We start from the raw sequence: 22484 nt of genomic DNA, 5'->3' as shown, positions 1-22484 counted from the left end.
AGCCAACGCATTCCAGTTGAATGTGTTTCCCTCCATGTGCGCACTGGCCCAACCACACAGTCACGTGTCAGCGCTCAGCTTCCTGTGCAGAACATGCAAACAACATGCTTCATCTGTCAGAACATGGATTGAATGTGTGAGAATTTCCGGTTTCAAGAGTTGATTCTTCTGTTCCTCTGTGGATGTTTCCATGTTTCCACTCACTGGAGACGCTTGTTAGAAAGTTGCTTTGAGGGGTTTTGAGTGTCCGTGCACCAGAGGCCAGCTACGCAACGTCACTGTTTGAGCATGTTGTGTCCAGATCACCAGTGTGTGTGTGTGTGTGTGAGAGAGAGTTCCTGTGTGTTTTTTCCTAATGCATACTATTAATGTGTGAAACTTTAAACCAGCATTTTGCTTGAAAACCACTAACAGCAGCCAAAGGAGAGTTGTGGACATCCGAGCTCTGAGCCGGGGATCAGAATGAGACATGTGTAATGACACTGAACCAGCAGAGCAGTTTAGTGCTAAGTTAGAGCAAGTTTAAACATTATAACCCACTAGCTTGCTAATGATAATGGGTAGTGACAGTCATATGCGATGCATGGTGTATTGCACAACAATCTGCAATGCATCATGGTGTCTGCAGCTGGTATCTACCATGTATGGGTTAGCCCCTTGCGGTCTGACGCGAGGCGAGCAGCAGGCTGTAGTGTCAGTGCAGTCAGAGTGAAGAGTGGCATGCAGATCGCTAACAACCAGCTTCTCACCTGTCGCGCTCTGCCGAGCCGTAAGCCGGCCCATTGGGTAAGTAGCGCTCGCTTCCTCTCCTCTCTTTTCTCTACTAGATATTTGTGTCTTGAGAACGTATCTCTGTTCTTTTGTGTCTCTTTGTTCTTTACTGTATTTTTCTGCTTTTTATGTTTCGAGTTGCTTGTTTTGGAATTTCCACAAAAAAACAGTGCAGTAGTAGTTCCTACTTCTTTTTTGTGTGTGCAATTTTTACAAATATAAATGGAAATATGGGAAAGAACAGTAAGTCAATAATAAGCATGCAACAATATTTGTTATATATTTATATTGATCTTATATCTATTATTATGTTTTTATGGCATTGGTTGTGGGTTTTCCTCTTTTTCTAATTCTACCGTCTGGTTCTGCTAATATATATATATATACATATATATGTATGTGTGTATATATATATATATATTTATAAATATATTACATATTAATATATATTAATATATATATATTATATATATGTGTATATATATATATATAAAATAGCATAGCAACATAACTTGATTAATTTAGTGTCTTAACGTGCCATCCCACATTGTTGTTGGAGGAATGAATGTTCACTGAAATTGTGTTTTTCTTTATTTTTGTAGAAACAAATTGCCATTGCTGGAGTAATTGACCTTGGAACAGTGGATACATTCCCAGTGTTCAAAGCAGCTCAACGTGGTCTTATTGATCAGGATACCTGCCATGTACTACTGGAGGTCCAGCTCATTATGGGTGGGCTCCTCCAGTCTGACTCCCCTCTCAATCTTACACTGGAACAAGGTCTAGCTCAAGGCCTTATTGACACCCACACGAGACGGTCCCTTTCCGAGCTAGAGAGAGCTTTGCTTTTGGTGGAAAACTCTCAGTCGACCAATGACCAACAACAACATGTGTTGCCAGTAGTTGCAGCAATGGAGTTCGGGCTCATTGGCGAAGAGGTGGGACTTCGCATTTTAGAACTCCAGATGAACACTGGAGGCCTGAGGAGCTCAATGGGAACCACTATGAGTTTGGAGCAAGCCGATGTCAGGAAACTTTTGACTCCCAGAATCCTCAACAAGCTGCAGCCAAGGCAACCACTAAAAGAACTGGTCGATCCAAATACGGCTGAAAAATTAAACCTACACGAGCTACAAGAGCGCTGTGTCCTCGACGATGACTCCGGTCTTCTTCTCCTCCCCGTCAAACAGCAACCTGGAGGAACTGTCTGCCTCCGGTCTGGAAGAAAGGTTGGCATATTCCGCGCAGTCCAGGAAGGTCTGATTGACCGAAAAGTTACTGTACGACTTCTTGAAGCTCAGCTCTTTGCCGGTGGTATTGCTGACCCACGATCTGGCCACCGGCTGACGGTCTATGAGGCTGTTCGTCATGGGCTTATGGACCAGGATCTGGCCTCGGCCATGTTAGCGCGACAGCTGCAACATGGGGGGATACTAGACCCTTTCAGTGGAGAACGCCTGGATTTGGAAGAGGGCATACGCAGGGATCTTCTCTCTCCTGATTTGGCTCTGTTGGTCCTTGAGTCTCTTTGGGCTTTCATGGGAATCCTCTGGCCTCAATCTGGAGAACTTCTGCCCATTGCTGAGGCTCTTCAACAAGGTGTGATCTCAGGGGAGCTTTCAAGGAACATACTGAGGCAGCGACATGCCATTGGGGCTTTGTACAACCCAGAAACCCTCATGGTGCTTCCCCTGAACCAGGCTGCTGAAGAGGCCCTCGAGCCCAGTGTTGTCAGTTTGATCAAGAACACCCACATCCCAGATGTTCTTTCCAGCATGAACCAGTCGGGTACCCCAGCTCTAAATCGCTTGAGCTGGGGTTCTACCAGCACCTCTCCATCCACTTCATCCTCTCCCACAGGCCTTGTCTGGGATGCAACACCAACAACTGGAATGGATCCTGAAGAGCAAGCACAACAAAAGCTGCTGTTTCATCTCATGACTCATAGCTATGTGGATGCGCATTCCGGAAAGAGATTGGTGCTGCTCGACCCTGAGTTAGGGGAGTTGGTCAAAGCCACTGAACTGATGACTGCGGCCTCTAGAAGTCAAGTTGAGCCTCAAAGCAGTGTGAGCGCAGATGAGCAGGGAGGGTTGCAAATGGTGAGAGAGTTTAGTTTGGCAGATGTAGGTTTAGGTGACACACAAACTGAGGTTGAAGAAGAAAGTTCAGATGTAGTCGCACCAAATAAAGAAGTGAAGAGGAATGGTACAGGTAGTCTAGAAGAAAAGTACGATGGGGGAAATGACAGCAAACTGCTGCACAAACCACCAGTATCTTCTGAGAGGGATTTAGCATTTGAAGCTAACAATGAAAGGCGTGTAGATAAAGATGTTAAAGAAAAAGCTCAAAAGAAAGAAATATTCCTGAATGAAAGTTTAATGGCTTCAGCTAAACGTCTTGAAGGCCCAAATGAGCTGGTAGCAACGGAATTCAAATCCAGGGATAGTGGTGGCCAGCAGGGGACTATAAGTACAACCACAACAGAAGGAAGAACAAATGCTTCGAAACCTTTCAAATCCATCCCACTGGGAGCAAAAGCAGCCGAATGTGTTAGATCAAAACAATCGGACGATAGGAAAGATATAAAGCATTCCCAGACTGAATTAGAAAGGACCCAACAAAAGGTGTCTGTGACGGAAACTGACTCGAAGCATGCGAAACCTGTCATTGATATCCGTGACTCGGCAGTGGAAAAGGAAGGGGAGGATGCTGAATTGGCAAAGCTCGTCCTAGAGCTCAAACAGGGAGGGCTGATGACAGAGGAAGGGGAAAAGCTGCTCCCAGATGAGGCCGTGGCTCAAGGTGTCCTTCCTGGCCACACAGCAGTTAAATTAATGGCTCAGTCTGGTCTGTTCGGGGGTTTCCTAGATGCGAGCAGCGGGGAGTCACTCAGCATGGAGGATGTTATGCAGGAGGGTTTACTGGATGAAGAGCTAATGTGGAGTGTCCTGAAGTCAGATAAAACACTTGCAGGGGTTGTGGATGTCGAGAAAAAGCAGATCTGTGGGGTACGGGAGGCTGCTCAGGCGGGGTTGATCGACCCCAACACCGCTGCTCGACTTTTGGAAGCCCAGGTGGCGTCTGGGGGGATTGTTGACCTACGCAGAGATAAGAAAGTCTCTGTCACCCTAGCAGCAAACCTAGGATTGATTGAGGAGGATCAAAGAGAAGAACTTGTGGCACTAGAGAAGGCGTACAAGGGAAAAGATACAGATTCAGCAACAGCCCTCACTAAAGCCAGTTTACAGCTACAGATGGAAGGTGTTATTGACCCAGAGTCCAAGTCCCCACTTCCTCTGGAGCAAGCTATTCAGAAAGGGTTGATTAGATCTGAAGAGGCTTATCAGGTGTTGGCGAGACAGGTGGCTGAGGGTGGTATAATCCATCATGCTTCAGGGATGAGGCTGTCAGTTCCTGATGCTGTAGCTAGAGGACTAGTAGATCGCTCCATTGCGCCCGGGCTGGAAGAACTAGAGTGGGTCTACCAAGGAAAAGTCAGTCCTTCATCTCACCCAGAAGCTGTTGTTTTCCAGGCATCGACCGGAGCCATTTTAGACCCTGACTCTGGACGTAAGCTGACATTGACAGAGGCAGTTTCTAGGGGTCTTCTGGATGAGAATGTTGCCAGTGATGCCATGGCTTCTTCTGCTGTAACACAAGGAGCGCTTGACCCCGAAACTGCACTTATTGTGCCGTATTCTGAGCTTGTAAATAGGGGGAAAATAGATATTGAAACAGGCAAACGCTTTTTGGAGGTGAAACCCTTCAGAGGTGTTCAGGATGGGCACACGAGAAACATCTTGACCCTTCCTGAAGCAGTTGCCTCAAAGCAAGTGGACCCAGTTCCAGCATTGAGGCTGCTTCAAAGCCAGGCAGACAGTGGAGGGATCATTGACATCAGAACTGGAGAAAGGCTCCCCATATCTGAAGCCTGTAAAAGAGGTTTAGTTGACGACAACATGGCCAGGGTGATAGCCACCAACCAGTTTTTGAAAGGAGGCTTAGTTGATCCGGCCACTGGGCAACAAATCTCTAATCTTGAGGATGCCATTGCAAAAGAACTGATCTCCAGTGACATGGCCTCAGAGATTCAGGAGAAATTGGCTTCTGTGGAAATGGGTGGGGATGAAACTAGCGCGACACCTGTTGCCTCATCAAATGCTGCTGCTGCTATAATGTCAGGGTCAAGCCCAGACAGTCCAGCAAACCGGTCAGACGTAAAATCTGAAGAGCTTACAAGATCTCCACTTTCAAAGAAAGGTTTAGAAATGACACTGGACAATGAAAAGTCGTTGACGTCTGTAGTATCAGATCAGTCTTTGTTTTATGGCCCGATGACAGAAGATGACAACATTGAAGTGCCAGTGGAAGAAAAGGCTGCAGTTGAGCCTGACCAATCCCTAGAACTCTTGAGTGAGTTTGTGACTAATGTTGAGAAAAGAGTTCAGGAAGCCATAGAAGAGATTGTGCCACAGACAAACATCTGTACGTCTGAGCCTCTGCCTCGACAAAAGGGTGAACGTAAGACTGATTATGCACAAAAGGGGAATGTTTTCAAAGATGCTCTGAGAGAATCCACTCAGGCACATGTCCATGATGCTGACAAAGATTTACAGGGAGAGGTCAGAAAAGAAGCGTCTGTTTTAAAGTTGAGTGAAGAACCCGTGAATGTTGGGAAAAAGGAGTGTAGACCCAGTGATGAGGGCATGTCAGTGGTTCACCATCATTCTGAAGACGGAAAGCAGGCAGGTTTTGTGACAGCAGAGTTTAGAGATGACGGAGAAAGAAAAGATGGCATTGAAGTGGCTAAATTGAGTGAGGTTAATAGAAAGAGTGATGTGGCAGCACAGAGAGAGGATGTGGAAGACGAGAAGGGTAATCAAGTGGAGAGAGGAAAACCTAAAGACGAGGCGCAGTCAGACCCGTTGTTGACCTCTCCGCCCAAGGAGACAGAAAGCAAAAGCAAGAAGAAGAGGAAGAATAAAAGGAACGGAAAGCCCACAGAAGCAGAGAGAGAAACACACCTTCCAGAGATAAAACAACCATCTCAAATTGAGGCCATTGACATAGTTACATCGCAAGACGAATACCAGCAATGGCAGATTCAAGGTCAGGTAGCTTCCCCACGGCACCCCGAAGGAGAAAGTGAAGCAAAGATTGAGGCTCCAAATGATTTGGTAAAACAGGGACAGGAAGCAGTTCCTGCCACTCTTGAATCAACAGAGAATACCATTGAGCCAGAGAAAGATGCAATACAAATTGCTTTATTGAAGGATACAGAAATAGGTGATAAAAGAGAGAGGAAACGGGAGGAGCAGAAAGAGAAAGTTGAAGAGAAAGATTCTTTCTCTCAGCGACCAGAACAACCAGACAGCAGACAGGAAGTAACGAACAAGAAAAAGCAAGAGTTACCTCAGAAATCTGCTCTACCAAATGACGAGAAAGCGGCCCTGATACTGAAAGCCAAAGAGAGCATTCTTAAAAAGGTATTTAAAAAAGGTGTGAGTGAGAAGCAGGCTGCTGAGGAGCTGCAGACGCTGCGCAAAGAGGTAGGGAAGAAGGAGAGTCGAGGCAAGGCTGCAAAGACTCAAACTGCTTCAGCTAAAGCCGATGGAGTGGAGGGTCATGATGACGGTGTCAAGAGACCCAATGGTTCACCGAAGGAGATGAGGGCCCACGAAGATGAGATTACATTGAGAAGGGTCAAAGAAGATGAGACTGAGAAGAAACTTCCTGTCGAGGAGGACATGGCGACCAAGGCTTCTTCAAATGAAAAAGAGAAGAACAGGAGCTTTGGAAAGGAAGACGTTGAAGCGGCTCCGTCGGTCCAGCCTCAAGAAACCGAGCAAAGTAAACGTAAAAAGAAGAGCAAGAAGACTAAGGGTCACAGCGTGACGGACAAAACTGAGCCCGGTGCTGAGAGGTTACTGGCAGAAAAAGTGGATTCTGACGTTACCACAACACCTACAATGGAACAACCAAACTCGGATACCTTGGCTTCCACTAGAGAGCAGAAGATGGACGCGCCGTCAGCCAGTGGGGTCGGGAGACCGTCAGTTGTTGTAATTAATGTTGAAGGAGCCGAGGCCAGCCAACAAAGTCCACCACATTCACATCAGTCAGAGGAACCCTATTCTCATGTTGAGGAACACGTCCAACTGGCAGCGGCTGCCTCTGATGGGAAAGAGGAATCCCATTCGGAAACCAGGAATGCCGCCGAACCCATTGGCTTTCCTCACAAGGCTGTCGGCTACAAACCAGACATCCGACCCACGGCTCAATCAATGGCTAAACCGGCGGGGAGAGGGAGAAAGAAGAGACGGCACCAGCCACCGGAAGTCGATGGCGCCAAAGTTCCCGACTCAAAAGATCAACGGCAGCTGATTGAGTCTCCGGACTCGGCCCCATCGATCTCAGAAGACACCCCGACGGAGTCTGCATCGTCTGGAGACCCTGAGGCCGACGCAGCCTCCGAGAGTCGGCGGGAGGGAGAGGACGATGTCGGAGAGAGTCGAAAAACAGTGTCGAGCAAAGAGGCAAGGACATCTTCGACTGGCAAGGTTAGAAGTTAGCAGATAATGCGTCAAGGACGTGTAGAGATGTATTTAAAAGAGCCTTTCTGCTGCCTACATTTATACACGTCGTGATGTTTTATCGAAGTTTTCTTTCTTTTGCCAAAGTCGTCGTTGTTGCGTCAGAAGTTGTTGGAGCACGACCAGCGACTCGTGGCCCTGCTCTCCATGGTCAGACACGTCGAGGTCCGCCTCAAGCAGCAGGAGCAGCACTCTGTCGGCCGCAGCCTCATCGCCTTGGATGACATCATCAGACAGACTGAGGTGAGAGAATATGCATATTTACCTGACGGAGATACGCTGTTGTATAAATGCGACACCATCCAACGGGAATGTACCTTTAGTTGACGCTTCCATTATTTAGCCTAGTTTGAGTGTGGTTCCCGGACAAATCAAAGCTGATTATCAGATTAGTCTCGTACGACGTGAATGAAGAAAGCGTTTGTTTCCTTTTCCTAATCCACGCCTCAGACTCTGGACCTTGAGTTGCGTGACTTGGAGCCCACGGTCAACGAGGCGGTGGAGGCCTCCGAGGAGCTGTTGAAGCCCCGCCCCAAAGACGTTCCTCCGCAGCTCCTATTGGCCCTGGAGAAAGATGGGCGGAGCTTGGCTCGAGGGTACGAGGCTGCCGCGGCGCTTTCTGAGGGCATCCTGCAGAGTCTACGGGACCACAGAGACTCGTATAAGGTAAAGGAGCAGCAGAGGAACGTTGGGGTCCAAAGTAAAGTCCTCATTTCCTCTGTGTCGACGTTCTAATTGAATCTTTCTGCCGTGTCTCTCAGGAGGCGGTAACAGCGGAGCAAAAGTCCCTGGGAGGACAAGTGGAGAGTCTGCTGTCGTGGTTGCGGGAGACAGAGGCTCAGATGAGCGGAGGAATGGCAGGGATGGAAAGAATGGAGAAGGCAGAGGACGCTGACCCCGGGGATCAGCTCTCACAGCAGCTGAGTCTCTGCAAGGCAAGTTGACCGTGGATCACACCCGTCTCCTCTTTGCCCCACCCTGATGCTGCAAACTCCCGCTTTACCCGCGAGAGTCTACTCGCTTGACTATTTTGGGCTTTTCGTGTCACTCGCTTCATTCACGTCTTAGAGGGGGCGGGGCTTATCTCTGTGGCTTTATTCCGTGGAAACAGTTATCATGTCCTTCATCCACCATGAAGAACTAACCTCTAGTTCTGCTTTATACTTGTTGAGGACGTCCCACAAACATCTGAACATGTAACGCCCTCGTGTTCGGATTCATAACATTAATATATATATATATATATACCTTCGCATTCTGCGGAAGGTTATGTTTTGATCGCTGTGTATTTATATATTTATTTGTATGCGTGTGTGTGTGTTTGTATGTTATTCGCATAACTCAAAAAGTATTAAACCGAATCGCATGACATTTGGTGGGATGATTGGTTATTATCCGGGCACCATTTGATTTGATTTTGGGATCGATCGGGTCAAAGGTCAAGGTCATGAAAAGGTACCAAAAAAGTGGCTGCGGCGAAGGTATGCGCTCTACCGAGTGCCCGTTCTAGTTATACATGACATCACCCGGAGGCTCACACAGCTCGGTGACTTTCATTGACTACGTCTGAATGCACATTTTTCCGCAACGTTTAAATATTTCAACTTGAGGGGAATTTTTCGCGCCGCACAATTCTCATCAAACAAAAATTCTCATCTATCTCAACCACGCTGACTTTGCTTATGGGATCTACTCGCGTGTAAAATGTGCAACGCTTGGTGTGAACGCAGCATTGGAGCCATGGCGGAATAACCCATCTCACTCTTTTCTCACTCTTTCCCTCCAGGAGCTCCAGTCCTCCCTGACGGCGCGCTCCGGGGAGGTCCACAGCGCGGCCTTCGACATCCAGGTGTTCATCTCGGAGCGGGCCCAGGACCTGGCGCCCGAGCAGAGCCGCCGGCTCCTGGGGCAGCTCCAGCAGCTCCAGGGGGCCTTCCACCTGGCGTCGGGCCAAGCCCAGGCGTGGGCCGACGCCCTCACTGCCCAGAGGGCGAGGGAGGAGGAGCGGCGGCGCGAGAAGAGAGCGGTGGAAGCGGAGAAGGACAGGGCGGAGCGGAGCGCCAGGGAGAGAGAGGTTTGGAAAAGGACGGCCGAGCGGGATCGGTTTGGAACGCGGCGCCGTTTCCCACTCATGCATTTAAAACGCCGTTAGCTTCTATGCTAACTATGACTACGCTTCATCCGTCACGCTGTAAAGGATCGCCATGCTTTCTGACACAAGATCATAGCACTCACGTTCTATAACATCAAACTCCCTCGACAAGCTAACCTCCACCTGGATGGCACATCAGACATCCTCAGCATCCCATCACGACAGAGCGACCCAGTGCTGCTCCCAGTGGCCTCACGTCGGCCACTCAGGCTTCTAGCGTGTCTGCTCCTCTGCATGCCTCTATAACGTGTGTTATTAACCTGTTTGCCTTGCTCTTCCAGATTGCCGCTGAAGGAAATCGCTTGTGTTGCCGCGGTAACAAAAGGCTCGAGATCTGATAGCAGACGACGGCCTCGCCGGCCGTGCGGCGCTTCACTGTTTTTCCTCTCGTCTCATCCGAATGCGAGAGGGGAGAGAGGAAACACGGCCAATAAATGTGTTTTTTGTTTGATTTCTCCGTTTGTTGTCGCTCTGACAGACACGTTGACGTGAAGACCTCTGTGTGTGTGTGTGTGTGTGTGTGTGTGTGTGTGTGTGTGTGTGTGTGTGTGTGTGTGTGTGTGTGTGTGTGTGTGTGTGTGTGTGTGTGTGTGTGAACTCTGGACACAAACTGCTCAAAGCTTGGCACAGTGTGCACGACACGAGAATCTTGTGGTTTAGTTCAACAGTTTAAAAAGCGTCTGCTCCAGTTCAAGTGCTCGTGGTGGACTCGCGTCGGCATCCGTTTTCCTCACTTCTTTTTTCTCGCCCTCTACTCACTTCCCTCAGGTGGCTCAACAGCAGAAAGCCGAATGCTCTCAGAAACTAGAAGGCCTCAACGTGTGGTTGGCTGGAGCTGCCGGCCTGCTGGCCAGTCAGAGAGGTGGAGCAGAGTCATGTGACGTGGACGCCTTGCAGGAGAAGCAGAAAAGACTAAAGGTGCAACCCTTCTGGAGTCCAGAGGGCAGACGACCCACACGCCTCTCTGTTGTGGGGTTCCACGTACATTCAGCTCCCTGACCTAATGCCAGCATCTATTCACCTTCGACCTCCAGGAAGCACAGAAGGAGCTCCAGACCAAAGAGGCGGGCATCGCCGAGGCCATCCGCTCCGTGGAGGAGCTCCTGGCGGACCGCGGCGAGAGCCTGAGCCCAGAGGACCGGAAGAGCCTCCAGGGGGCGCTAACGAGCATGAAGGAGCAGTACGCCGCCCTGAAGGACTCGGCGAACACGTCGCTGTCGGAGCTGGACACCGCCATCAGCGCCACGGTCCAGCAGAACACTCAGAGGGTGAGCAGAGGCGTGGTTATTGTGTTATTGTTTACTTGGAGATGTTTTTTGAACTCACCCTCCCCTTTTCTTTCGCCTCCCCTTCCCTCCAGGCGAAGGCTGTGGAGGATCTCCAGGACGCCCAGGGCCAGATCGACTCTCTGCTCAGCGAGTTGTCCTCCCTCAGCCAACCAGGAGGGAGAGATGTCACCGATACTCCCTCCTCACAGCCAGAGGGCGCTGTGACATCACACACGGAGGCGCTGCAGGTGTGGATCCTCTGCCCTAGCGCAGCACGCGTCTGACGTTTACAGCGTCACAAAGCCTGACCTCTCGACCCCTCTCTCTCTCTCTCCCAGGTGGAGCTCCAGCAGCTCCAGTCCCAACAGGCCCGGCTGCTTCAGGTCGCCCAGTCCACCCGCTCCCTCCTGGACCGGCCGGACTCCACCGTGCCTCCGGAGGAGAAGCAGCGTCTCCGGGCCGCTCTGGACCAGCTGCAGGCCCAGCACCAGGACCGGCTGCAGAGCTGCCAGGTACATGAAGACAGAGGACCTTTTACGTCATTGCAACTTCATTGTCTCTGGCTTTCACCGTCCATGGAGTTGTTCCCGGTGTTTTCTCATCCCTACCTGACTCCTACTGTTGTGACCATTTGTTCCAGGACCGTCTGAGGAAGTCTGAGGCTCTGCAGGACGAGCTGACAAAGTTCCTCCAGGAACACGGAAGCTTAGGTGCCTGGCTGGAACAAAATGAGAAAGAACTGCATTCCCTGGGGGAAGGAGAGACCGATGCACAAGGACTGAAGGGCAGGCTGGACGAGCACAGAAAGGTTCGCTCCTTAATAACACAATGGACCGTCTTCTGTTTATTGTTCATGTGCCGCTCCCAACCTTCTCACAAACGTGTCTGACCCCATCCTGAGAGCAGCGGCGCTGTATCGCTGCAGGTGATGGAGACCATTTCAATGATCAGTTTAAACCCAAGCCTCCGCAAAGGAAGTCAGTCTTTCCCAAATTCTACAGACATCGACTAACATTTGACCAGTTTAATTTGAAAATGTATCCAAGAAAACCATGGACACACACAGACGTTAAGAATATACATGACGTATTTAAAAAAACGTCTATTTCAAAGTCGCAGTCCACGGGATGAGAAGGTTATGCATTGACTCCACATGGCTCTCAACATGGAGACAGCGAGGCCGGGCGGCTCCAAGCTAACGATGCTAATGAGACCAACGACGACTGACCTGTCCACGTCTCTGTTCCCCAGCTGGCGGAGGACGTCATCTGCCACAAGGCGGACCTGCGCTTTGTCTCCATCTCGGGTCAGAAGGTTCTGGACTCCGTCCAAGGAGCTCTGGAGCAAGTCGGCGGCGGTTCCGACCCGGCCCTGGACGGCACCAAGCAGCTGGTGACCGACAAGCTGCAGGACGCCACCCACAGATACACGGCGCTGCACACCAAGGTGAGGCCCGCCGGACCTCCTGAGCGCCGGCTCGTGTTTGTCTTGAACCCACACGTTGACGCTCTCCGTCCCAGTCCTCAGAGCTGGGCGGCCGCTTGTCCGGCCTGCTGGAGCGGTACCAGCAGTACCAGGATGAAGTCGTCTCCGTCCACTCTTGGCTGAGCGCTCAGGAACAGAACCAAAGCATCGCCAAGCCCGGCGGTGAGACGGACCCCCAGAACCTGCAGGACGTACTACGACGAGTACAGGTGGAGCCGCCGTCACAGAATGATCACAATGCAAACGATACACGTCGCGTTCAGTCCTCGCCAGACGGGTTGAGATGGTTAAAGGGAGAAGGGGTCTGACGCGGGACGGAAGGTCCGTGTGGATCCAGTTCTGAGTGCCTCGTGTCCTCAGCTGCTGCAGGAGGAGGTGGCGGAGCGCTCGGTGCAGCTGGAGAAGGTGAAGAGGGCGGGACGAGATCTGGTCAGCACGGACGAGTCTCCATCCCTGAAGGCTGTGGACATCCTCTGTGCTGCCGGTAGTAGACCCCCCCCCCCCCCCCCCCCGACAGCTCCTCCTGCATGGCGTCACTTCGGTGGATGGAGTGATCTCTAACCCGTCTTGTCTCTCCAGACGGTTTAGAGAAGCGGTTCGGCTCCCTCTCCGCCTCGGTGTCGGAGCGGGCCGAGCAGCTGCAGACGGCCGTGGCCCAGTCGGTCAGCGTGCAGGAGGGCCTCAAGGGCCTGCTGAGCTGGCTCGACCAGCTGGTTCTGAAGCCCGGGCCGGTGGAGCCCACCGCTCAGGCCGTGCAAGACGCCCTGACGCAGAACCAGGTGGGGACTCCACCCCGGGGGGGCGGCGCCGCAGGCCGGCCAACATATTTGTTCCTGGAGTTTGCGTTCTGAGTGTCGTCGTCTCTTCCCCTCCAGAAGCTTCGCCAGGAGCTTCTGTCCCGGCAGGGCAGCATGGAGGCGACCCGGGAGTCCGTTTCCAAACTCCTCCAGAGAGCCGACGCCTCCGGCCTGCAGGGGGCGCTGGACGACCTGACCGAGCGCTACGTCGCGGCCCAGGCCGGCCAGGCCGAGGGGGAGGCGGAGCTCAGAGGGCTGCTGCCCAGGCTGGAGGGCTACGAGCGGCTGGGGGCCGACCTCCGGGCCTTCACCCAGAGCCGCCTGAAGGCCCTGAACCTGGCGGGCCAGCCGGACCGCAGCGTGGACGACTACAGGCAGACCATCGAGGTCAGCGGGGTCTCGAGTAGCTCTCTAGGGGTCTCGCTTGGTTCTTAGACCTCTTAAAAAGCTCTCGGGGCATCAGTGGATACACTTTACCGTCGGCCCGCTCAACAACCTGCTCCTTTCCTCAGGAGGTCCGGTCCGAGCTGGAGCAGGAAGCCGGTCAGCTGAAGTCCTTCTGCAGCCTCGGCACCGAGCTCAGCCAATCGAAAGCTCTCAGCAACACTCGAAGCTTATTGGAGAACGTCAAGGGAACGTCTGATGAGTTCACCCAGCTGCAAGCCAGCGTCAGCAGCAGGTAAACATGGAAGTATTATTAATAATTCTACGAGCCTTAATTGTCTTCTTTTTGGTCCTGGTTAACACGGTTGCTTTGCTTCAGGAGGAAATAGTATTATTATGAATAACTACGTTTACATATATACATGGGGGTAATGGGAAACCTTTTTTAATCCGTCAGTGGAGCCTAACGGCCACAAGGGGGCGCCACATGCAGACCTTATAGGCAGGGGTGCATATAACTGGTACGCATGCGCAAAGATAATATGGAGTGAGTACCAAACACCATCTCCCGGTACTCACCTGAGTAACTCACTGAAAAAGTTATGTGTACCCCTGTATATATATATATATATACATATGTAAATATGTACTTATGTATGTGCATATATGTATTTATGAATGTATATATATATATATATGAATGCATATATAAATATATATACTTATATGTATGTATGTACATATATGTACTTATATATATACATATATATATACATATATATGTACATATATATATATATTTATCTTATTTAAAACATACAACAAATTGTTTTTTTTTTTACCAGTGAGGGAGTGACAGCGAGTGACAGTTACTCGTTCCCACAATTTGTCAGTAACAATGTTTCCATGGCGACCATGTCAGTGAAGTCACGAAGATCAAAGGCACTGACAAGAAGTGACTTCCACCACGAAACCTGTTTATACTTCATTTTAATATTATTAAACAAATAATAATATATATTTAAAAAGAAGTAAAGTATATATTCTTTGTTATCTTATTTCAAACATAGAGAATGTTTTTTTTCCCAGGGAGGGAGTGACAGGCGGCCACAATGTGTGTGCCTGTCACTTGGTGGGGGAAACCGAAGTGCTCGGAGGAAGCCCTGACATGACACCGGGAGACGTCTCTCCGTCATGCTCCGAAGGCTGGTGTGCTCGACACGGGTTCACGCCGTCACACACGGCCACGCCTCCGCTGTCAAAGTTAAATGATAGGCTATCGTAACCTGCTGACAGGGCGGAGTCAACTGAGAAGTTCACAATAATAGTTTTTTTCAATTTTAATCTGCTCAGGCACCGGAAGGAAGCACCGAAATGTGCGTTGCGTTTCTGTCCGGGTAGCACCGGTTGTATTGGCACCGGTTTCCGGTACCCAACCCTACTCGGATGTCTCCCGGCCTCGACTCCCGAGGAAGTAGGAAATAGCCGCGCGATAACGATACCGAGCCGCTTTTACTGCCAGTCGGCACTTTTCATGCCGAGTCTCAAGACCGGTCACATAGGGAGGTCGAGGCCTTTTAGAGAGGTCACGCCACTACCTTCATTTGAAAACCTAGACATGTGATTTAAGCTGAATGTTCTCCTCATCTCCTCCCACATCCTTCCTCCTCCAGCTGCTCCTCACGCCGCCCTCTTCCCCCCTTCACAGGTTCGCCTCCATCCAGGCCTGCGAGCAGCAGCTGCTCCAGTTCCGCGGGCTCTCTGGCTCCCTCTGCAGGTGGCTGCAGGCGGCGCAGGACCAGCTACCGTCCGCAGAGGCCAACCTCAACACGGAGAGCCTGCAGAGGAGAGTGCAGCAGCTCCAGGTGCGTCGAGACGCGGCATTTAGGGAACGCGCCGTTTGAATGCAGCGACGCGTGGCGAGCGCTCAGAGATCCACGACTCAGCGAGATGCTTTGTGCCTCCAGGACCTGTCGAGCGACTGGGAGTCTCAGGGGGCCAGGGTTCAGGAGCTGAGCCAGACGGGCTCGGAGCTGGAGGCCCTCATCGTCGACGTCACCGCTCCTCAGACCAAAGCCGGTAAGAGCCCCAACATTCACGCTCCTCGTGGAAGTGTTTCTGGAGGTGATTTTGAGGTGAGATCCAGAGCTGATAGGCGGGTGATGACATCATGAGCAACACAGAGAGTAAAACTGCCGATGAACAATTAAATCCATAACTAGTCAAACTTATGAACATGATTTAACTTTTAATATTCGTGGAAGGCAGAAGGAAATATCACGAGTTAGACAGAAACACGTTTTTTTTCGGTTGTCAGGATCAAAATGTATTATCTTAGAATTTGAGATAATAAATAGATTAATGTTCCTTTTTGATTCTAAAATGCTTGTTGTGTAAACAGTCAGGTGTGTGTGTGTGTGTGTGTGTGTGTGTCTTCATCCCAGGTGCTCCTCACATCAATGGCTCATCAGGTCCCAGCAGCATCAATGGCATTCACACCTGTAAAGGTGAGCTCTCTCTCTCTCTCTGTCTCTCTTACCCACTCCTAATGTCTCTCCTGTCTCTCTCTCTGACTTACTCTTAATGTCTCTCTCCCGTCTCTCTCTCTCTCTCTCACTTACTCTTAATGTCTCTCTCCCGCTCTCTCACTTATTCTTAATGTCTCTCTCCCCTCTCCCTTCTCTCTCTCACGTATTCTTAATGTCTCTCTCCCGTCTCCTCTCTCTCTCTCACTTATTCTTAATGTCTCTCTCCCCTCTCCTTCTCTCTCACGTGCTCTTAATGTCTCTCTCCCCTCTCGCCCTCAGACCTGACGGAGCTCCAGGTGTCGGTGTCCGACGTGAGCGCTCGCTACGAGGCGCTGGGCGCGGCGCTGAAGGAGCGCCTCGGCCACCAGAACTCGTCCCTGGAGCTGCGGCAGAAGGCCCGGCAGGGGGCCGCCGAGCTGAAGGGCTGGCTGACGGACCGGGAGCTCAGCCTGAGGCAGGGACAGGCCGCCTCCCCCTCCAAGCCGGAGGCGGTCCGCGCCCAGGCCCAGGAGAACAAGGTGTGTGAGGGGGTGTTTTCTGACCCTCGTTCTTCATCAGACCGAATGAACCGTTGTGACGGCGTGGTCTTCCTCCCCTCAAGGCGCTGCTCTCGGAGCTGGCCGAGCACTCCGGCGCGGTGGAAGAGCTGAAGGGCGCGCTGAGGACGCTGATCGCTGACAACCCCGATTCTCCTGAGGCCGCCAGCTGGAGACAGCAGCTGCAGGAGATCGGTGGGTGACGAGAACAAACACACCAGAAACATGACAACCGTCTTCAAGTTGATCGATTACAGCTCAGAGACGGCAGAAACTCAAGCTACCAGAAGCACAACACTGAGGGGGGTCTAACTACTGTAGACAGGGTTCCTACGGTCATGGAAAACCTGGGGAAATCATGGGATTTTAAATGTGTTATTTCCAGGACTGGAAAAGTCTGTGAAGAAAAATAAAATTTCCCAAATTTTGGGAAGATTTGTTATATTCACATTAATTAATTAATGCATTTTGATTAAAAGAATAAACATTTCTATAAATGTTTATTCTTTTAATCAAACTATTGCCTGTCATATAAGGGTTATACTCGTTTATACACAGAGATTTCACAAAATGTTTGGTCATGGAAATTTGGTTAAAGGTCATGGAAAGGTAATTGAAAGGTCATTGGAAGGTCATTGGTCCACATGTGTGTGAACCCTGCCTGTAGGACTTGTCCTGTAGCCACACACCTGTCCAAGTACACTGACTCCCAACATGTAACCCATTACAAATGTAACTGAAGGAGTATCAGTTTGAGGATGTCCTCATTGCCGTTGCACTAAAAAATAGTAAGTAATACGACTCAAGTAGCAAAATAAAAGGGGGTGGGACTTAAAACAGAGAAACAAAGGAAACGAGACTCCTTGTTCTTGTGATAACGTTGAAAACAAAGTGGCACTGTGGCGAGGAAAGGGGTGAACATCATCAGGGAGCGAGTGGGAAGTGTGCAGAGCTATTCGTTCACTCGCATACTGGATATTTTTAACAAGCCTGTGAGGTAACCAAGACCGAAATATGGGGGGTGGAACCCAAGAAGGGGGCCTTCATATTTCATATTTTATAATGCCTTTTCAGAGCCATGTGGACTGAATATGCACACACACAAATTCAGAGACACACACACACACAGAAGGATGCTCATAACATGAGTCAGAGAGGGAGAAGGAGACCAGAGTAGGAGGAGAGACAAAGGACAAAGAGTGTCTTATTGTGGTGTTGTTTCCACGGTGCTGTAACAGTTGTGTAACACGTGGCCGTGCGCTCCAAACACACACACACTCTAAATGTGCAGTCTTCATTTTTTAAATTGAGTTAACTGAGCCGCTGAGGCGAGGGTCGTCTTCTTTGTGCCACTTTGGTTTTAATTCAACCAACGTGCTGTCAAAACGAACACAGACCCTTCAGCGTGGTCAGACTGGACGCTACAGCGACTCACTGTCGCCTCCTCAGGCACACAGCGGTATTACAAGCAGTGGCGGCTGGTGAATCTTTTTGTTTAAATATTACTCATCAATGAGAAGAAGAAAGAAATTTGTTTAATATTGTAAAAAAAAAGCTTTATTTCAACAACACTTCAAACACAAACACACGGTCAATAACAAACTATCAACACATCTTAACTTTAGCATGTAACTTTAGCAGTAGAGGGAACATTGGGCTGGGTTTGGTTTCAGGAAAGAGTTTCAGAAAAGGTTCAAGAAATAGAGTCAGAAGATGCAGAGGTTCAGAGCAGAAAAGAGCATTTACATGGTGACAGTAAGAACAGGGTGACAGAAAAAAAAAGAAAAAAAAGTTCTTCCTCTCTTTAAAGTGGTAACACTCTAAGTCAATCGTGTCTGTAACTGTCCTAGCTCCTATATGTCTTCGAGGGAATTGTTCTGTTTTTTTTCACTTCTTTGTTTTTTTCGATGCCAGGTGCTGTTCTTCTGACTTAAACTGAGTTAGCAGCTTAGCTAGCTTAGTGTTATGCATGCTCTTAGATAGCCTCTGCAAGATTTGTGCAGCAAGATTTTTGTCTCACTCTCTTAGCTCTTTAGATCCCTCACCCTGTTGTAGTCAGCAGTTTCTTTTTGGAACAACAGATTACACAAAATAAAACAGCGCATTACTGCCAGCCAGCAGAGCTCTGCGTTAGCTACTGCCTGCTCCGCTGAGCTGAGGCCGTCTGGTCTGTCTGATCTCAGTCCAGTCACGTTAAATAATAAAAAAATTGGCCAATGAGCGCACATTTTTTCACCCAAGATTCACGTTCACGCTTTCATTCTTGTGTCAGCCGTCGAAGCGACCGTAACGTGAAATTTTGATGCATGCCGCAGACCACGTTAGAGACCAGGGAGGGGAGGGGCTTCTGTGATGATGAGTGTGGATATTATATTTTATATTTATTTTTCACAGGTTGTTGTTGTGCTGTGGTGGTCTCCCACCACACAGCCCGCGCGTCAACGGTATTACTATTTAAATGATTTTGGTATATATAATTTTTGACAGGATGTTTTTTTTTTTTTCATCTACAAATTTTTTAGAGGCGGCCTAAGCGCCTCTATGGACGAACCGCCACTGATTACAAGACGGGGCGGACACGTCGCACCTTTATAATGTTGTACTTAAGAAGCAACGGAAGAAAACGAGTAATGTGAATATGCTTCATGAAGATCTGCATCCCAAAACATACACCCCTTCACCAGCATCAACTAATGGTTATTTTCCTCCAGACTCCCGCTGGCAGACGGCCAATCAGACGGCGGCCCAGCGGCAAATGGAGCTAGAGGCGTGCGCCGACAGGCTGGGCAGCTTTGCCTCGGCGGCGGCTCAGCTGGGCCCGTGGCTGAGGGAGAAGGAGCTGATGATGAGCGTGCTGGGCCCGCTGAGCATCGACCCCAACATGCTCACCACGCAGAAGCAGCAAGCGCAGGTATGTGAGCAGAGACAGGAGATTAGATTAGATTCCACTTTATTGTCATTTCACATGTACAGAGCAACGAAATGCAGTAGACATACAATACAATTAAATCAGATAGAATGTAGAACTTCTTGCACTGTAAAAACAACTATATATATATGTATTTATATTTATATACTTTAAAAAATATATATATATTTTATATATATATGATTTTTGAATATATTTAAAATATATATTTATATATATATGATTTTTTTATATATATTTAAAAAATATATAAATATATAAAAATGTATACATAGAAAAATATATATATATTTATATTTATATACTTTTAAATATATATATATTTTATATATATGATTTTTGAATATATTTTAAATATATATATGTATATAAGAATATATATATATTGTTTATATATATATATATATTTCTAAATATATATTAAAAATATATATATATATAAAAATGTATACATATAAAAATATATATATATATATGTACAAATATATTGGTATGCAAAAATATATATATATATTTTAAAAATATAGATATATTTTTTACAGTGCATGAAGTAGCTACATATATACTTGATATTATTGGATATATACATATATATATTCTCCTTCTTTCCGGCACGTCTAGTGTGAATCAAGCGAATGACCTGATATTTAAGCTCCTGATGATTAATCATTATTCCTCTTTCTTGAAGTTCATGCTGCGAGAGTTCGAGACCAGGCGGCCTCAGTTTGACCAGCTGACCCAGTCCGCCGAGGGGATCCTCTCCCAGACCGGAGACTCTGCTCAGGGCCCCGAGGACCTGGCGGAGGTCCAGTCGGAGCTGGGCTCCATCACCGAGCAGTGGGAGGACCTCACCAACCGGCTGACCCAGAGATCCAACCACATCGACCAGGCCCAAGGAACCAGCGGGCGGTACCATGTGAGCCCAGATTGGGTGTCTGGTGTCGCGTTAAAACCGCCACCATGACGGCGTCATCCTCTGACCCTCCTCCTCCTCTCGCCCCCAGGCCTTGCTCCGGGAGCTCTCCGCCAGCGTCTCCGCTCTGGCCGAGCAACTGGACGGTCAGGCCTCGCTGAGCGCCCAGCCCGAGGCGCTGAAGCGCCGCCTGCAGGAGACCGGAGAGATCCGCTCGGAGCTGGAGAGACGGCGCGGCGAGCTGGCCGAGGCCGAGCGGCTCTGCGAGGAGCTGAGCGCCATCGTGGCCGAGCCGTACCTGAAGGAGGAGCTGAGCAAACGGCTGGAGAGCGTCAGCGGGCCGCTGAAGAACCTGGAGGAGCGCGCAGGTTTGTGGACTTCATAGAACTATACACACTAAAGTTTGGGGTCAAGTAGAAATGTCCTTATTTTTCAAAGCACTGTTTTCTTCAATGAAGATAACATTAAATGAATCATAAATACTCTCTACATAGTTAATGTGTAAATGACTATTCTCTGGTGTTAATGAAGTCTCTACAGAGGTGTGTAGAGGCCCATCTCCAGTGTTATAGTGGTAACTTGTGTTATCGCCTTAGAAGACTAGCGGAGGGGTAGAAAACCCTTGAGAACCCTTTTTATGTGAGCGCAGCTGAAAACAGTTATGCTGCTGAGAGAAGCTATAAAACTGGCCTTCCTTTGAGCCACAAGAAGAACAACATTAATATTTACAATAAGAATCATTATTTATAACCTTGTTATGTCTTGACTATATTATATATTCATTTTAAAATGTACTTGATAAATGGGAAACACAAAATTGTCTGGGTGACCCCAAACTTTGAATCAGTAGTGTGTAGTAAGTGTGTATAGTTAGCTTGAAGTCGTGTTTCCGTGGTTCCGTCTGTAACCCCGGTGCTCCTCCTCCTCCAGCCGACGGCCTGTCTCAGCTGCAGGCCGCCCTGTCCTCCACGCAGCAGTTCCAGCAGATGTTCCAGGAGTTGCGCTCCTGGCTCGACCAGCCGGCCGATGCCGGTTCGGCCCGAGCCGACCCGCTGCCCTGCCGGCCCGAGGCCGTCCGCTCCCTGCTGGCGCAGACGGCCGAGCGGCAGCGGGCGGTCGCCAGCCAGCGCGGCTCCTACGAGCTGCTCCAAGCCGAGGGGGCGTCGCTGCTCGCCACGCTCCCCGCGGGCGGAGACGAGCGCTCCGCCCTGCAGGCCCGCCTCTCCGCCCTGAAGCAGGACTGGGACGGGCTGAACCGGAGCCTCTCGGAGCGAGAGGGCCGGCTGAAGGCCACGCTGGGCAAGGCGGAGGCGTACCGGCAGCACGCCGCCGAGCTCGTCCCGTGGCTAGCGGAGTGCGACCGGAAGGACGCGGACATCCGGCCGGCGCTGGACTCGGCGGCGCTGGACGAAGCGCTGCAGAAGGCCCGCGGCCTGGCGCTGGACCTGGACCGACGACAACCCCAACTGGAGGCCTTCAACGCCGCAGCAGATCAGCTGCTGGAGCAGTGCTGCCTCGGGGAGGACGAGGTGCGGCGTCCAGACGGCTGACTTCTACGTATTTGTGTTCTCTCAGTCTTTAAAAGTCATCGATGAAGGGAATGACACTTTGTTTTCCCTGCAGGTCCGAGATGAGAAGGCCCAGCTGAACCGCCGGGTGGACGTGCTGGGCGAGAGGCTGCACGCCCGCAGCGCCCAGCTGGAGGAGCTGAGCGGCCGCCTCAAGGAGTTCGACGAGGGGCGGCAGGCGGCGGAGCGGAGGCTGGAGGCCGCCAAGCACCAGATCGAAGTCCAGGAGGCTCTGGGACCACAGGTGCAGTAACACATGGTCCCGGTGGCACTGGTTAATGGTCGCTTCTTCTTTCTTTTAAAGAATGCTTTTTTAAATGGTGGTTCCTCTCTCCCAGGCATGCAGCGCGAAGAGCCTGGAGCGGCTGAGGAGTCAGCAGGAGAGCCTGAGGTCCCTGAAGCCCCAGGTGGTCTACCTCCGGGACCTGGCCATGGGGCTGGTCCAGGACGCGCCCCAGACACCGGGAGGCGGCGCCGACGGGGCCCGGAGGCTTCAGGAGCACGCCAGGGACACGGAGAAGGAGTACGAGGCGGTGACTGACAAGGTGAGGGCCGGG

General features: G+C 50.1%; 1 protein-coding gene across 1 annotated transcript in view; it reads left to right on the top strand.

Annotated features, from left to right (window-relative positions):
- The window catches only part of macf1a (microtubule actin crosslinking factor 1a), a 195364-nt gene that overhangs the window by 105334 nt on the left and 67546 nt on the right, over positions 1-22484 (top strand). Inside the window, exons 38-64 of the mRNA XM_056420472.1 lie at positions 1374-7334; positions 7455-7610; positions 7818-8033; positions 8129-8302; positions 9154-9441; positions 10288-10437; positions 10554-10787; positions 10880-11035; positions 11126-11299; positions 11428-11595; positions 12039-12233; positions 12308-12481; positions 12633-12756; positions 12852-13051; positions 13148-13456; positions 13582-13748; positions 15162-15318; positions 15421-15532; positions 15898-15960; positions 16261-16499; positions 16583-16712; positions 19229-19428; positions 20135-20362; positions 20451-20727; positions 21290-21888; positions 21983-22171; positions 22266-22472. Of these exons, the coding sequence (XP_056276447.1) occupies positions 1374-7334; positions 7455-7610; positions 7818-8033; positions 8129-8302; positions 9154-9441; positions 10288-10437; positions 10554-10787; positions 10880-11035; positions 11126-11299; positions 11428-11595; positions 12039-12233; positions 12308-12481; positions 12633-12756; positions 12852-13051; positions 13148-13456; positions 13582-13748; positions 15162-15318; positions 15421-15532; positions 15898-15960; positions 16261-16499; positions 16583-16712; positions 19229-19428; positions 20135-20362; positions 20451-20727; positions 21290-21888; positions 21983-22171; positions 22266-22472 (11247 nt within the window). The remainder of the gene's footprint in view (positions 1-1373; positions 7335-7454; positions 7611-7817; positions 8034-8128; positions 8303-9153; positions 9442-10287; positions 10438-10553; positions 10788-10879; positions 11036-11125; positions 11300-11427; positions 11596-12038; positions 12234-12307; positions 12482-12632; positions 12757-12851; positions 13052-13147; positions 13457-13581; positions 13749-15161; positions 15319-15420; positions 15533-15897; positions 15961-16260; positions 16500-16582; positions 16713-19228; positions 19429-20134; positions 20363-20450; positions 20728-21289; positions 21889-21982; positions 22172-22265; positions 22473-22484) is intronic.

This window comes from Pseudoliparis swirei, chromosome 1 (genome assembly GCF_029220125.1).
Source record: "Pseudoliparis swirei isolate HS2019 ecotype Mariana Trench chromosome 1, NWPU_hadal_v1, whole genome shotgun sequence".
In the NCBI taxonomy this organism is placed as follows: Eukaryota; Metazoa; Chordata; class Actinopteri; order Perciformes; family Liparidae; genus Pseudoliparis; species Pseudoliparis swirei.
Note: the sequence above shows the minus strand (reverse complement) of the source record. Positions and strands in the feature narration are given on the sequence as shown.